At 34.2% G+C, this 15618-nt stretch overlaps 2 protein-coding genes and 2 long non-coding RNA genes across 19 annotated transcripts; 2 read left to right on the top strand and 2 right to left on the bottom strand.

Moving 5' to 3' along the window:
* Positions 1-2138: 2138 nt before the first annotated feature.
* Positions 2139-4523, bottom strand: LOC145156304 (uncharacterized). Of its 2 annotated transcripts, none has more exons than XR_013736601.1 (2): positions 4324-4523; positions 2139-3840 (listed from the first exon to the last, which is right to left on the bottom strand). It is a non-coding gene; the product is annotated as an uncharacterized LOC145156304 (long non-coding RNA). The 2 variants fall into 2 exon arrangements; XR_013736600.1 differs by having other exon boundaries at positions 2139-4247.
* Positions 4524-5706: 1183 nt separating this feature from the next.
* ESP1 (hydroxyproline-rich glycoprotein family protein) lies at positions 5707-8067 on the top strand. Its single transcript, XM_079077932.1, has 7 exons — positions 5707-6000; positions 6302-6379; positions 6523-7032; positions 7120-7212; positions 7297-7467; positions 7537-7670; positions 7882-8067. The coding sequence occupies exons 1-6, from the start codon at positions 5908-5910 to the stop codon at positions 7660-7662; spliced, it is 1071 nt and encodes a 356-aa protein (XP_078934058.1). The 5' UTR covers positions 5707-5907; the 3' UTR covers positions 7663-7670; positions 7882-8067.
* Positions 8068-9997: 1930 nt separating this feature from the next.
* On the top strand, positions 9998-12533 carry LOC145159039 (uncharacterized). Of its 7 annotated transcripts, none has more exons than XM_079077937.1 (10): positions 9998-10359; positions 10790-10885; positions 11032-11083; positions 11180-11301; positions 11405-11429; positions 11534-11617; positions 11703-11732; positions 11841-11938; positions 12032-12103; positions 12201-12533. In XM_079077937.1, the coding sequence occupies exons 1-10, from the start codon at positions 10270-10272 to the stop codon at positions 12219-12221; spliced, it is 690 nt and encodes a 229-aa protein (XP_078934063.1). In that variant the 5' UTR covers positions 9998-10269; the 3' UTR covers positions 12222-12533. The 7 variants fall into 7 exon arrangements, with proteins under 7 accessions (XP_078934063.1, XP_078934064.1, XP_078934065.1 ...); XM_079077938.1 differs by having other exon boundaries at positions 11032-11080; XM_079077939.1 differs by having other exon boundaries at positions 11032-11062.
* A 458-nt stretch (positions 12534-12991) lies between these two features.
* Positions 12992-15315, bottom strand: LOC145159041 (uncharacterized). Of its 9 annotated transcripts, none has more exons than XR_013737462.1 (7): positions 14942-15315; positions 14366-14661; positions 14118-14301; positions 13926-14050; positions 13814-13857; positions 13245-13718; positions 12992-13156 (listed from the first exon to the last, which is right to left on the bottom strand). It is a non-coding gene; the product is annotated as an uncharacterized LOC145159041 (long non-coding RNA). The 9 variants fall into 9 exon arrangements; XR_013737461.1 differs by having other exon boundaries at positions 14849-15315; XR_013737457.1 differs by having other exon boundaries at positions 14811-15315.
* Between the last annotated feature and the right edge of the window lie 303 nt (positions 15316-15618).

Genomic DNA, 15618 nt, shown 5'->3' on the forward strand with positions numbered 1-15618 from the left:
AATTGGGGTAACCCTTTGACTAGACCCTTATTGGACATCTTTTTCATTGGCTCGAAATTGATGTGCCCAAGTCTTGCATGTCATCGCCACATATCTTCACTTAGTCTCGAATGAAGGCAAACAGGTACTCCAATTTGTAATTTTATTTTATAAAGGCGGTTTGGAATTCTTTGTACCTTCATTAATAAGCAATTATCGGCATCGTGCATGGTTAAGTAGTTGTCTTTCATTCGAATATCACACCCGACTTTGGTTGCTTGTTTGTGACTAATAATATTGTTATTGAGATCCGGTATGAAATAAATCTTCGTCATTAGCCTTTGTTGACCATTCTTTCCTTGGAAAAGAATAGAACATTTTCCCTTGATCTTTATACACGAATTATCTCTGAATTTAACCCTCCCTGTTATGCCTTCATCAAGTTCGGAGAAAAGGGGCCGGTTTCCCGTCATGTGATTGCTCGCCTTGTTATCCAAATACCACACATTGTTATCTTGTGGGTCGTATTGAGACGGTATCACCTTTTATTCGTTTAAAAAAACGGTCTCGTGTAAAAATACGGCCGCATCGGTATCGTCACTTTCGCAAATTACTTTCTTGTAATATTTGGATTCGGTCCGGACATTGAGACGCGAAGTGGTCCGGTTTATCGCACCGGTAACAAATTATTTTGGACCGGTCTTTTTTATTTTTATTATTCTGATTTGGGTCATTTAAGTTGTTAGCCTATTTTGAATCATTATTGGGCTTGTAAATCTTAGGCTTGGCGTTTGTTTAATCTGGTTAATATTTTTGGACCCACCAAACCCACTCGATTCCTTATACTCGCTCGTCCCACCATTCGACCCGACAAAAGCCTTCCCCTTTCCCTTGCCTATTTGATATCTCCGATTCGAGGTTCCACCATGCTCAACGAACAGAGCTTGTGATTGATCCTCACCACCGATTTCGTCATCCCTGATCCGCTCCTCATAATCTTTTAATCGTCCTACTACATCTTCGAAGCCAACAATTTTCAAATCCAACACCTGTTCCAAAGAGGCGACAATATGAATGAATTTTGCCCTCGGTAGTGATTTCAGGAATTTCTTCATCATCTTTGGTTCATCAATCGATTCACCTAGTGTTGCTGCCTTGGATGCGATTCCAGATAGTTTTCCAGTGAATGAGTCGATCGAGTCCGACTCAGTCATCTTCAATCGATCAAAATCGGACATCAAAGTATGTAATCATGCCTCCTTCACACGGTCAGCCCCCATATGCCTTGATTTGATTGCATCCCAAAGTCCCTTACATGATTCCTATTCACCGATTTGGATTATAAGATTTTTAGGTATCGATTGGTAAATCAAACCCATTGCTAAATCATCTTTGTCTTGATTTTTTGTAGTTCTTGGTTCAGTTATCTCCCATGCCTTATGAATCTTCAATACAACCTTCATTCTCATTGACCAAACCGTGTAATTTGTCGACGTGAGCATAGAACATTGAACAGAAGTCGATCGAATCTCTTTCACCCTTCCCGGAGCACCGCCTGGAATTGCTTCTTCTCCCGCCATGTTGATCACCTTGTTCAACAGGAAGGTAATTTGATCTCAAAGCCCTCATTTGGCTATAGCAATCTAAGAAGCTTAAGATCACCTAGACTTTTCTTAGTTAATACAATAGTTTGAGAAGCTCATAATACATTTTCTTTTTAAAGTCACAATTTCCATGAAGCATGTAATTAATGAAAATTAACTAGCATTAAGATTTAAAAGTCACCAAATTTTAGAGGAGTCAAAATCTTTTCACTATCAAGTTGGAGAAAATAATTTAATGATTGTGTGAAAGGAAATCAATCACAAGAACTATTTGTCGCTCTTTGAGGATCTATTACGTAATCAAGAAATTAACCAACTAATTAAACATTCGCATATCTAAACCTCATGATTAAAGACATATGAACATAAATAGATGTTTTACTAGAAAATATTTTCATAGCATACCATCAAAACGACACAAAACTATTCCTAATCAATTAATTGTTCCATAGATTCGCCCAATATTGAAAATAAAAACTAACTAGACAAAATAATAATAATAATAAAATGATAAAAATTATACCAATACCGATTATGAATCAAAGATGACAAAGCTTCTTGAAATCGTTACTTCTTATTGCTTCAAAACTCCGTCCATAGTCCAAGTATTAATACAAAAATCAAACTAACCTTATCTAATTAAAAAGATAAATAACTCATCAACAAATTATGATTGTAAAATCATAAATGAAATGTTCCAAAAATAAGAAAAAGAAACGAGGAGTTAACACAAAAGAGAGAGTGAACTCTCTACTTGCGCCGTATCCTCCTCCTCCTTACTGCCGGCCAAATGCGAATGAGATGCCCTACTGCTCTTTTTGATGTTTTCGTTCAATTGACAAGGAGTTTCAAATTCAAAGTGGGCTTCATACTTCTCAAAATGGGCTGCTGAATTAATAAAGATAATGGGCTCCTGGAAACTCATATTTGGGCTGATAAATATGCTCTATTGGGCTGCCAAAATTTGATGCTGGCAATATTATGTCCAGCTGTTCACAAGGCCGAAAATTATATCAAAACTAGTCCGAATCCATTTCTTTTCGGTGAGATTGAAGATCAACGAGTTGGGAAGACGTCTGTAAATTTTCAGCTCAATCGGACAACGTTTGCCCCTCTGTGTGATCGCTTGAAGAAAGTCGCGCAAAGCTGTCAAAATCCGAAAAATTAATTTATATCGCTTTGTTTTTCTTTTCGCTCCCAGATTTTGCTACGAGAATTCAATCGTGGTTGCAAGGAATTCGATGTGGCTTTAACGATGCTCCAAAATACCATCTTGCTCGTACCAATCTACACAAAAATAGCTTAAACGAGTAAAGATATTCAAAACAATAAATCTAACGATTTGATGCAAAAAGAATATTAAAAATGCTAAAAGTAAAAAAGAAAACGATTGCCAAAATATATACAAATAATCAAACTATCACTTTGATACTAATTCAAGTATAGAAAACAAGAATTACAAATAATGTTTAATCAAAGTTCTCTTTGATTAATTGGAAAATAACTCAAAACCAATATTGAATACAATCTGTTTCTTATGATCCTAAACTCGATCTAGACATGTATTTATAAATTCTAACAACCGACTTGCTATTAGATTGGTATTAGGAAACATGACCAACTTGCCATATTATGATTGCTTGGTTTCCAAGGTCTTACGTGACTTAGGATTCCAACGATTTCAACAAGGATTTATATATCTAAATTAACCATTTTTAATTAAAAATTTAATATTATCTTTGTAGCCGGACCTTGAGACGCCATGAGATCATAAAACACACGCATTAACATTTCTTCCTCAGCCTAGAAAAAGTTTGCAAATGATTAATATTCCTATAATTTATTTTCCAAGTTCTTTTTTCTTCAAAATACCAATTTTACCCTTCAACAATTTATGTTAAGAATCAGAATCTAAAGGGACTTCCGAAGGAATAACAATCAGCCGTGTGTTATAGAAGATGGAGTGTAATCCAATTATAAAAACTAAATAATTTTTTAATCTTTATTAATATAAAAATAAAGATTAACATAAAAATGCATCACCTGAAGTTTATGTAATTCATGTGACATTGATGTATAAGCATCCATAAGAACTCACCATATGAAAGTCCAAAACAAAAATCATGAATCTTTGCTGATCGTTTTTGTTCAGAGGCTACATGGTCCTCTTGTTCACCAATCTCCTCTCCGTAGACCAATTCTACTGTGCTTGAATTGGCTTTCACTACAATGTCATTAAGTGATTTTGATGCAGAAACTGTATGATATAAAGCTGAATCACTCTCTGAATTATATGCTTTTATGAAATGTCCATCATTGTTCATCACCATTAACACTTGAAACATAAAATTTCTTGAATGAGTTATTCCAAGGGCAAGAAAATACAACTTTCAAGAAATGTTATTAATCGCTTCCTACACAACCCTGACAAACCCAAATTGTCTTTTTAGTTGATTTTGATTTATCTTCATACCCACTACTTAATTAGAATTGAAGTATGAAATCTAATTTATGAAACATAAACAAGCAATTAGAGTCAAATTAACGATCTGAAAGAGATAGAGCCTAATCGAGTAAACAGAGGCAGAAAGCTGTCAACTTATGTTGCTGCATTTCCATGTCTGGTAAAAACTGTTCATCGTAATTGGAGTCAAAATTAACAATCTGAAAGAGAATGAACCCTAATCAGAATCAGAATCAGAAGAAAACCTAAATTACAAATCAAAATCAATTAACTTACGTTGCTGACTTTCAATGGATGGAACGTACAAATCACATTCGTCTTTCGACATCCTATTTAAACCAATGAATATAGTGGGGGTCAGAATTACCGTACACACCACCGCTGCATTCCATTTTGGCGGTGAAGTGGAGGCGGTCCAAACATGTTACCAAGAAAAGTCACCTTTCCGCTTACTGAAATCGAAGAACACATACACACAATGTGTACTCTCGTTGTTTCCATGAATGTTTGTTTTATCTTTTAAAACATCTTTTAGATAAAAAAACTAAAAGTGTTAGGTAAAAGCGACAGATCTTGTAAAAGGTACTTTTGGATATAAGGAAAATAAACTTTTTGGAAAAGTCAGGTAAACCTGACTTTTTGCAACTTTTGCTCTCTCAAAAGCTAAGCCAAACACCCCCTGAAATCGGTAAGCATACTGATAATTGAAATCGCTAGATGATCTTCACTTAAGCGATTGGGGTTGCTTCCACTGAGTGTATAACCCACCAACAGCAGCACCCGTTTGTAAATTGGAGAAGAGAAAGAGAAGCGATCATCGACAAAAAATTCTGGAAAAAGTTAGCGGTGGTGGAATGGAGGTGAACGCCATGATCGACGGAAAAAGAGACGTGAAATCGACATTCGAGGAGTGAGAAAGGAAAGAAATCACCGGCTCAGGTAAAGGTTGAGTGAATAAAGAAGAGACGGAAATTGGAAGAAGTCTTTAGAAGGCAAATGTTACCTGGAACAAAACCATTAGAGAATTAAAGTGGTGGATAGAGAAGACACCACATATATATGATAGCCGAGAGTTAGGCTATGATTGGTTGGTGATAACTGAAAAACTAACTGTTAAATAAAAAATTAGCTGATAAAAGATGACGTTTGATAAAACTAGCTGAAAAATATCAAATGACATAAAATGACATTTAAAAGAATGTGTTTTTATAATTAATTATGGGGTATATTTAATTTTTTTTTAAAAAGCTTCAAAAAAACTAGTTTAAGTAGCTTTTTAAAAAGCTAGCTTATAACCTACTTTTTGGTTTGCCAAACATGACAACTTAAAAAAGTTCGAAAAATAAGCTAGCTTTTCGGGTAATTGTGACGCACGAAACACAACCCTAAAGCGGTGGATAGAAAAGACACTACATTGAACACCCGTTGACCGAGGACTAAATCTGACAACCTCCATAAATTACTGTGGCCAAAATCTGAATGAGCAAAATATTACTATGTATTTCCCATTCTATAATTTATATGGATTAATAATTATAATAGTTTTTTTTAAACATCCAAAAAAAAAAAGGTTAGTTTACTTAGTTTCTCTCTCTTTTTTTTTTTTTTTTTTTTTTTTTTTATAACAAAAATTTTGTTTTCAAATGGAACATTAGACCCAAAGACCCAGAAGGCTGGTGACTGGCGAGTGGCGACTAAAGATCGTTGTATCTCCGTCCAAACAAATTCACCGTCTGCTCTCTCTCCCCTGTCGCTTTTTACCTTCGACCCACCCCATCTTCTCACAATTCTTACGAAAGAGCCCTAAAAGCTATAACCTAATCAAAATCACCCGGAAAAGAACCCCAAACTACCGTGATAATGGCCGGAAATCAGGCCACCGGTGATGGTCTATCGGTGAATATCGCCGGAATGTCAAAGAATCAACTCTACGATATCATGTCCCAGATGAAGGTAAAAACACAAACCCCTCTTCTTCTGTCTTTTTTCTTTCTTTTCAAATTGACGATTCCTCCTTTCTTTCCCGAATTTTACAACAAGTTCGATGTATGTCGTTGTTGGTGTTAAGTGAATGTGAAGAATTTAGACTAAATGGGATCCTTATTTGAACATATTTAGTCAGATTAGGGAAATGATTAGCTTGATATGGTAGTTTATTTCTTTGATTTAGGGGAAAAGATGAAAAACTAAACTTGAAAACCTTATTTTGGGGCTCAAACCGATGTAATCGATTTATCTGTGTTTTCTTATGCAGACATTGATCGAACAGAACCAGGATCAAGCGAGGCAAATCTTGATTCAAAACCCTTTACTCACTAAAGCTCTCTTTCAGGTCTTGTTCTTATCTAATATCTAGGTTTTACTTTTACTTATAACTTTTGTGTACTTGTTCTTATGATTCAAATTCAATAAATCAACGATTAGGGTTCTATGTAATTCCTGATGTTTGTCTCTCTTCTTCCTTTATACCTTCAGGCACAAATAATGCTAGGAATGCTGCAACCACCTCAAGAGATACCCAACATTCAACCTACCGGAACCCACCACCCTCAGCCAGCACCACCGCCAGTTCAGCCGCCAGCACCACCACTACAGAACCAACCACCACAACAAAACCACACCACCATCTCAACACCACCACCATCATCTGTTTCCCCTTCATTGCCTCCATTACAACCACCACAACATGGCAGAACTCAGATCAAACCTCAGGCGGCACCAATGGCGGCTCATCCATCTCATTATTCTACCCAACCACCACCACCACTACCTCCTGCATCTACTCCATTGCAGCAACCTTTACATATAAGTAACATGTCTCATCTACCACTTCAACCGCCACTTCAACCACCACTACCACCACAACCAAGACCACCTTCTATGCAAACTTTCCCTCATCAAAACTATTCTCACATGGGACCCACTTCAGGTTTCCAGCACCCGGGTGGACCCCAGCTCCACCATTCACAACAACCCATGTTTCATGTAAGGCTAAACTTGTAATTTTGTGTGTTTTGAGTTATTTACGGTTTGTAATTTTTTTTTTTTTCATTTATTTGTTGAAATTTGTAGTCAAGTTCAAGACCCCCTACTAGCATGGGCCCACCTTTTTCTCAAGGACAAGCTTTACCCCCGAATCAGCAGCTTTCTCAAGGGTTATATCAGGTATTTTGTTATTCTTTTTAAATCTCAATTGGATTTAAAAAAAAAAAAAGTAAATTTCTATTAACTTTTATGAATTTTTGACAGGGAGGAGGTTCACATGTAGGAATGGATTTTAATCAAATGGGAGTCCCTTCACAACAACAACCAGAAAGGGGATCCAATTGGATGCCTGAAAATGCAGTGGGACCCACTGCCACGTCATCTTTTCTTCCTGCTCATATGACCTCAGCCACTCAGCTTCCACGACCTCCATCGGTATTTTTTTTTTGTTTTTTTGTTTTTCTTTTTTCTTAATTTGTTATTTATTTATTTGCATGTGTGCAGTTAACTGCAGATATGGAGAAGGCATTACTTCAGCAGGTAATGAGTCTGACACCTGATCAAGTTAATCAGCTCCCACCTGATCAAAGAAACCAAGTGCTTCAGCTTCAGCAGATGTTGCGTCAGTAACATATTAGGTAAAATTACTTATATACCCTTCAAGTTGTAACCCCATCAAAACTAACTTCAAGAAATTATAGCTTGAGATTCTGATTTTGATACAACAAACATATGCATATAATCACCTGCGAACACCCCCATAGTTTGTAAAAATGTCTTGAGTTGAGTGTTGATTAAATGACTAAAATGCCCTTTCATTCATGGTTTTGTTTGCTTGCTTTCTTTCAGGTACTACAGAGATGGATTAGAGAGTTCATTCAGGACTTTGTTTTGATCTATATGTTTGTATTACATTTTGGTTTGATGATGTTAAGATTAGTTTTTTAGAATTAAAGTTTGTTACTCAATTGTCTGATTCTGGAAGTATTTTTGTTTTTTTTTTTATAAATATTTTATGCAGTTTCTTTTCTGAAATCGGATCCTTTGTTGGTTTTCATGTTTTGTTTGCGGATTATCTCATGTTGTGGGGTTTTACAACTTTGTAGTTGAATTCAAGTTAAAGCTGTTTTAAGGTAACCAATTATCTAAAATTTTAATTGTTAGTTTTTTCAAGTAATCAAAACCATAAAGATCACCAGTAAAATATAATAAATAAAGTTAAAAAAAAAATGGCCGAACTTGTAGTTGGTTTTGATTGAGAAACACTTATACAATTCTTAATTATACTTTCTGATTAATATGTAGGACGATTTTTTTGGGGAGTAAGAAGCCCTTTTGACATTCTATACATAAACTTTAAAGTATCAAATATTGGACGTGTGTGGGTTCATAATGAACCAACAAAAAAAATAAAATAGTTGGATACTTGGACTGTATATTTGGATTTTTTTTTCAAATATAAGATAATATTGAGTTGAATGATGTAACTTTGTTGTAGTTATTAAATATTAATAAAATCAACAAAACTAAAACGATTTTCTACCATGCCATTAAGTTTTGACGACTTAAGGGTCCTTTCGATAGTTATTGTTTGGGAAATGTTGTTTTGGAAAGTTTTGTCTGAGAAAGTTTACTGACTAAGTTTACTGACTGATAAAGAAACAATGTTGTTTGATTATACAACTGACTGTACTGAATTGTTTGGGAAATGTTGTTTTGGAAAATTTTGTCTGAGAAAGTTTACTGACTGAGAAAGAAACATTGTTGTTTGATTGTACAACTAACTCTACTGAATGATAAAAAATGACCATTCAGCCATAAATAAATGGTTTTGATACTTTCTAGGAAAGACATCTTACCGGGAAAGATAATTTTTTGTGCAAATCAAACAGTTTTTTCGGCTCATTCAGTCAGAAAGATGTTAAACCTGAAAAAATGTCTATCAAATTAGTTAAAACACGAATTTTTGCATGATTATAATTACAAAGGAGAAATGAGGGAATTTAACAAATTTAAAGTGGGTCTAAAATTAATATTTTAGATACATGGTTACCTTAAAATAATATTTTTTAACTCTTAAGTTTATGCAACGGTAAGCTGACAATTTTTAAAGAGGAAGTTAAAATGACCATTTTAAATATTTCGTTACTTTAAAATAATATTTTTCACAAGACTTTTTAGATAAAACTTCGATTTTTATCTAATTATCTTATTTTAAGATGGAAGTATCAAAATGTTTTATCACTTTGATCATTTTTTTAAAGACAATATTCGTTTTAGTTGTCATTAATAAGTGTTACAAGTTATAACTAATTATATTTCTTTAAAATATTACAACTTACATAGAATTAAAGGTAAAATATAAGTTGTTTAATTGTTTAAAAATAAAATATATTACTTAATTGTGGAAGAGTTTAAACCAAATGTAGAGGAAATGCATTTCCCAATATGCTATTTTTACTCTCAATATTTAAAGGGGCCATTTTAAGAGGTTAAATACATACAAAAATAACAAACGGGTGAATTTGTATTTTATCTTCTATATATATTCTTTTACCCAAAATAACCAGAATTATTAATTTCATTCATTTCAATAACATATACAGCTGTTTGATAATCAAATGACAGCACAACAATTAAATTATACAAATCATCATTACTGGCAGATTTTTTTTTATAGTAAATCGTATTTTGCTTAAAAATAAAAAAACCGAAACACGTTTTTACTATAAGTAAAAAACAATACATAATAATCAAAAATTATAATTCACATAAAATACAAGCTAAAATTTAACCATTTCAATATAATAAACATATTTTTTTTATTTATCCTTTACTGTAAAATTATAATTTAATTGTTATTGTCGGTTAATAGTACATAAAATGTTAAAAACGATGTAAATATTTGTTAAACTTTATGCAATGTATTTGGACCCACTCTACTCTGACAAAAGGTTTGAATCAAGTCAATGCATAAACATTAAACAATACTCAAATACATTGTTCTTCCCCAAGTCCTTCACACTACACACCCAAACTCACCACTTCCTTTCTCTCTCTCTCAAAATTTCTGTAAATTATTAATGGAGGTATGGAAGACACGCATTGACTCACGCCATCGATCATGGCCATCTCTTCTCTAGATCCAAACCCCGCAGAAACTACCATATTATATTCTAATTTCGTCACTCTCTTTCTTCATTGTTAATCAGTAAGAATTCTGTAGTTATTAACAAAATGGCCAATTGGGAGCTCAGAAATTGCTGCAATCACGATCAATTAGTGTTCCTCATCACTCTCGCTTTCTGCGTCGTCGTCATTCTCGCGGTTTGTTATTCTATTCTGGCTCTTTGTTGTTGTAAAAGCAAATTTAGTTTATGCTTCTCTCATCGATTCGACGCCTTTTGCTGATTATCAGAGTGATTGAATCGCATTTTTTTTTGAATTTGCATGATGCGGATTCGCTATTTTTGCTTAATTTATATCAGGTTTGACAGATTAGAAAATTCAGAGATGGATCTCATAACATAACACATGATGATTTGAATTCCAAATGATTACAGAAATCCTAATGTACTTATGATTTTCTATATTTCACATCCATTGGGTCTGATCCAGTGATCTTGTCTATCAGAGTCAATATGAATGTGTGTAGATGCAGAAAAATTCTACTCGTTTCTTTAATAGTATGGTTTTATCATATCATATGCTATTAATTTCTTATTTTTTATGCCAATCATTTGATTTCCTCTTGTAGCTATGGAGAACAGTGGTGCTTTTACCATTCAAGCTTGTCACTGTATTTCTTCATGAAGCTAGTCATGCTGTTGCTTGCAAACTTACATGTGGCCATGTAAGCAATTCCTATATGCAAAAGGGAAACAAATTACACAAGTTCTTGATAGTATTTGATAATTTTGAAATACGAAACAATACCAAAAAATAACTAATAATCATTGCCTACATTATCATGTGGTTGACTTTTTCTTTGAATTGAAGGTTGAAGGAATGCAGATTCATGCTGATGAAGGTGGAATGACTCAAACGCGTGGTGGTGTTTATTGGTTTATCTTGCCAGCTGGATGTAAATTTCCTCTATATCTATATCTATATCTTAAATTTTATATTTTCTTTTGTATTTTGACAGATTTAGGATCATCATTTTGGGGAATGGTTTTGATCTTGGCATCAACAAATCTTCTTGCAGCAAGAATTGCTGCAGGATGTTTAGCAGCTGCCTTAATTATCGTTCTTTTTGTTGCTAAAAATGTAAGCAACAATATTTCTTTTAATTTCTAACTAATTAATATACTAAATATAATTACAAAAACTATTGTAAATACTTATTGTTACTCTTGTATCATTTTTACAGTGGACACTTCGTGGGCTTTGCATAGGTATGACTAATACGCCCTTATAAAATCTTTATTTCCAATAATTTTTATAAAATTTGTAACATCTAATGCTGTTTTTATTATACTTTATAAATTATAATCATCAGGATTTATTATCATTCTTGCAATAGTTTGGGTTTTACAAGAAACAACAAAAGTTCGGATTCTTCGATACATCATAATGTTCATTGGTAATACCATCTTTGACCTCTTTATCTCTCAATGTTGACTTAAATCCTAACTTTTTACAAATTTGCTCCTCATACAAAATTACAGGTGTGATGAACAGTGTCTTTTCTATTTATGGTAAGATCCTTTTCATGAATCATTTTAAGTACACATTATATTTTTCTGATTGATTTGTCGATTTATAAAATTCATAATGACAAATAAAGTATTTACATTTTTATACAGATATATATGGGGATTTAATTTCTAGACAAGTTCACACTAGTGATGCTGAAAAGTTTGCAGAAGTTTGTCCATGTCCTTGTAATGGTGTTGGATGGGGGGTAATTTGGTAATTTTACTCTTATATATATTCACTCATGAAAATTGCTATGTTTGACTAAATATTGACTAAAAATAGTATCCATAATTTTCAGGGGACTCGTGTCTCTTGTTTTTCTTGGTGTAGCAACATACTTTGGTCTTGTGATCTTATCTCAAAGTTAGTGGTATGTATGATCATTTTATCCTTTTTTGAAATTTGGTAATTTGGAAAAATAATTTTTTTAATAGATAAACTAATAAAAATAATTTTGATGTTTGCAGAGGCAAAAATTTAGAAGGTGAAGAAGTTAAATTTTTATAGGTCAAAAAATTTAATGCACAGAATAGATGATGATTAGAGGTGAAAGCTAATATATGCATTTGCTAAATTTTGAACCACAACAAACTCATGATACTTTTAGCTTCAAAGTGATTATAGTAGTTTAGAATTTATTCACAAATGGTGTATTTATTTATTTATTAAATAAAAAAGTCGTGGTGGTAAATGTTTGTTTAAGTGGATGAACAAGTTGTTAACCATAACATCCCGGATTCACTTCAAGGTTATTGGGGACTTGAGGATTAAATAACAAAACATGAACTTTGGTAAAACAATTCAAGAGTTTATGTATTAGTTTTTGTTCAAATGTCATGAATTAACACTCTTTGTGGGAGTAGAAAACTAGTCTCACATTGGTTGGTGAGTGTTCCTTATAATGATGCGGGTAACTTAAACGCATTTTAAAATTGCAATGGCAGGGAATTCAATAAGAACTATGTAGTTAAGTATGTTCAGTCGAAAATAATAACAAACTAGGTGGGGAACCCCCGCGTTGCGGGGTCGGATACGACAATTTTTTCCGTTATTTGTTCTTGTAAATGTTATTTGATCAACTATTTGTTTATAGTTTGAGTATTGTTATGGGGCAGTAATATTGTTTCGTCATGGATAATTTTTTAATATATATTTCATGGGTTTATCATTTGGTTGATGGGATGGAACTGGAGAGCCGGATTCCACTCATCAAATACTTCATGGGTTTTTCCTCATTAAGTGTTGTTTAAGTATAACATTGGCCAACTCAAAAAACATTTGATAAAATGACAACACATGTATCTGATAAAAGCAAAGTCACCACAACAAACAAAAAAAACAAAAAAGGATCAATTTGTTGATCAGTGTGTGTTTACAGTATGCTAATAAGTTCAATCGTCGGCTTTGTTACATTCCATAAGCCCTGAGTAAAGAAAAGAAAAAAAACCATATCAAAACTTTGAAAAACAAATAAATACAATCAAGAAATGAAACCCAATAATTTATCATACCACGTTTTGAACATCTATAGTTTTTGTAGCTGCGTTCTTCCTCAAAATTCTATTCGGATATATTTAGTTTACTGTCCATCTTTCCATTATTTGGTAACCTGTGATGATAGAATTCCGTGTCTTGGTGTTCTTTTTTGGCATTGATCCGAACTAATCCACAACAGATTGGCGAATCCAGTTACCCTCGCCATGAAATCAAACGCTCATACAAAAGATTATGAATCACAAAAAAGCTCACCACTTGAGTTCTACAATCAGCTGAAGATTATGATGCTCCATTTATAATCTGGAGCAATATATGTGCAATGTTCGCTTCAAAGGGTCATTTGAATGAATTGGTCAATAAGGGGGTGAAGCTCATTTGTATCACACCCAACCTTAGCCTTCAAATGCTCAATAACTTCTTGATCTTTCGGGTCAAACTTCACTTCGACTGGTTATCCAGGCAAATCTGGAATCAGCCCATGATCATTGCTAAACTACCATCAATTATCAGTTCAGGGTATATCTAAAAGACAAATAAAATTTACACCAAGAGAATAATCAGAAAAGTAATTCACATGATATACCTTAGCCTCGATTGGATCGTATGTCCACAAGAAGGGCAAAGACACTACAATATGAAAATGAGTATTGAGTAATGAAACAATGAAAGTGGAGAAGTTGATTATAAAAGTATACCTGTTTAGCATTGAAGGGAGGAAACCTCTCCTCTAGAACTTGGTAACACAATTACACCCGTCTTATCCCCTTTACTACTTCTAACGGCTGCATCCATCAACCCATGCTTTCTTGCAGAAAAAAACCTGCATTCATATTCAGATTCAGTCAGCAAATAATCCAGTAATTCTAACCATATCATTATCTATCTACCTGCATGTAAGGTAAGCATGAGAAGGAAGATACAGATGAAAAATGGTTGCTGTCCATTCCCCTGCTTCTTGAGCAATATTGAACCCACCAACCGGCTTTCCTGCTTCAAGAGCATCCGGAGTTCCAGCATCCATAAGACCTGGTCCACCCCTAACCATGAAATGCATCCCAACAGCTTTGCAACCTTTACCAAAACGAAAACTTTCATTCTTTTGAAACACAATACAAAAATATAAATATGGACTTGCCTATGTTGCCAATTCCTGTGTTTGGATATAATGCTCATATTTAAGAAATGGTATGAAAACTATAAGATTGCCTTTTCTTCCCAGTAATCGAACCCCGTTCACGTACCGTTCAGCCACCGTCGAAGCAAACCCACCGAACACCCCCTTCTTCTTCACTGCTGTTGCTCGGACGCAGTTGTGGACAAACACCAATGACGGTCGGTGGTATAAACGGTGATGGTCGTCATCAGAGGAGGTGTACAGGTTGTTGGTGGTGGTGTGAATTAAGGGTGTCTTTCTTTCAGAGAAGATAAAGACTAAGATAAAGACAAAGCGGAAGAAGTGGTTTAATCAGATACTGTTAGAACATATACTCAAAAGACTTAAAAATATCTATATTTTAGCCTTTATTCCAATCAACAAAACCTCATAGTCATCTAAATCTTGGATGGTCAACCGATTATACCAGTTATGATTTGTAAGTATAGGAGTCCAATGTGTGACCTTTCATTCAGAAAGCCAAAAATATGCGCCACAAAACTCGCAAACACAATCACAATCCCTCAGGTCAAGATATTGAGGAAGAACAGGCCTGACCCTCATCCGCCCCGGCGGTCGGACACGACGACGACGAGCAACAGGAGCAACCGAAACAGCCGATGATGACCCACCGTCGCCAGCAACAGCTGAGGGCCCAACATCACCACAAAATCGTTTCCGTAGACCATACATAACCAACTGCAAATGCAACAAAAAGCAGCACGGGCGAAAACGCACAAAGCCAACAAAAAACTCCACCGGGAGGAAAAACAAAAACAAACCCAAAAGAACAAAAGAAAAGCCAACAGAAAACGGAGATGTTACCTGCAAAGAGAGGAGCGAAGAAAAGGAAGGGAACGGAGAAGACGGATGGGGCGAAAACTGAAAGAAAATGAAGCCTATGAAGAAACAAACATCAGTCAAAGCACAACTATCTAGGATGGAGATAAACATAAGACAGCGGGATAACACAAGGGGAACACGTGGGTCTAATTTAACAGAAAGAACAAATAACACCCAAAACACAATTAAAGAACAAATACCACCCAGCCAAAGAACAAATAAAACCCAAGGGCCACTCTTGACAAAAAACACACAACTTCACTATTCATGGAGATGGTCATCTTTAATATATATATATATATATATATATATATATATATATATGAATATGGGTGACTATTAGACTACATTTATTTGTATGTCTCTTTGTATTCTTTGTGTAGGTTATATGT

This window comes from Lactuca virosa, chromosome 2, assembly GCF_052849685.1.
Source record: "Lactuca virosa cultivar CGN04683 chromosome 2, Lactuca_virosa_CGN04683_v6, whole genome shotgun sequence".
In the NCBI taxonomy this organism is placed as follows: domain Eukaryota; kingdom Viridiplantae; phylum Streptophyta; class Magnoliopsida; order Asterales; family Asteraceae; genus Lactuca; species Lactuca virosa.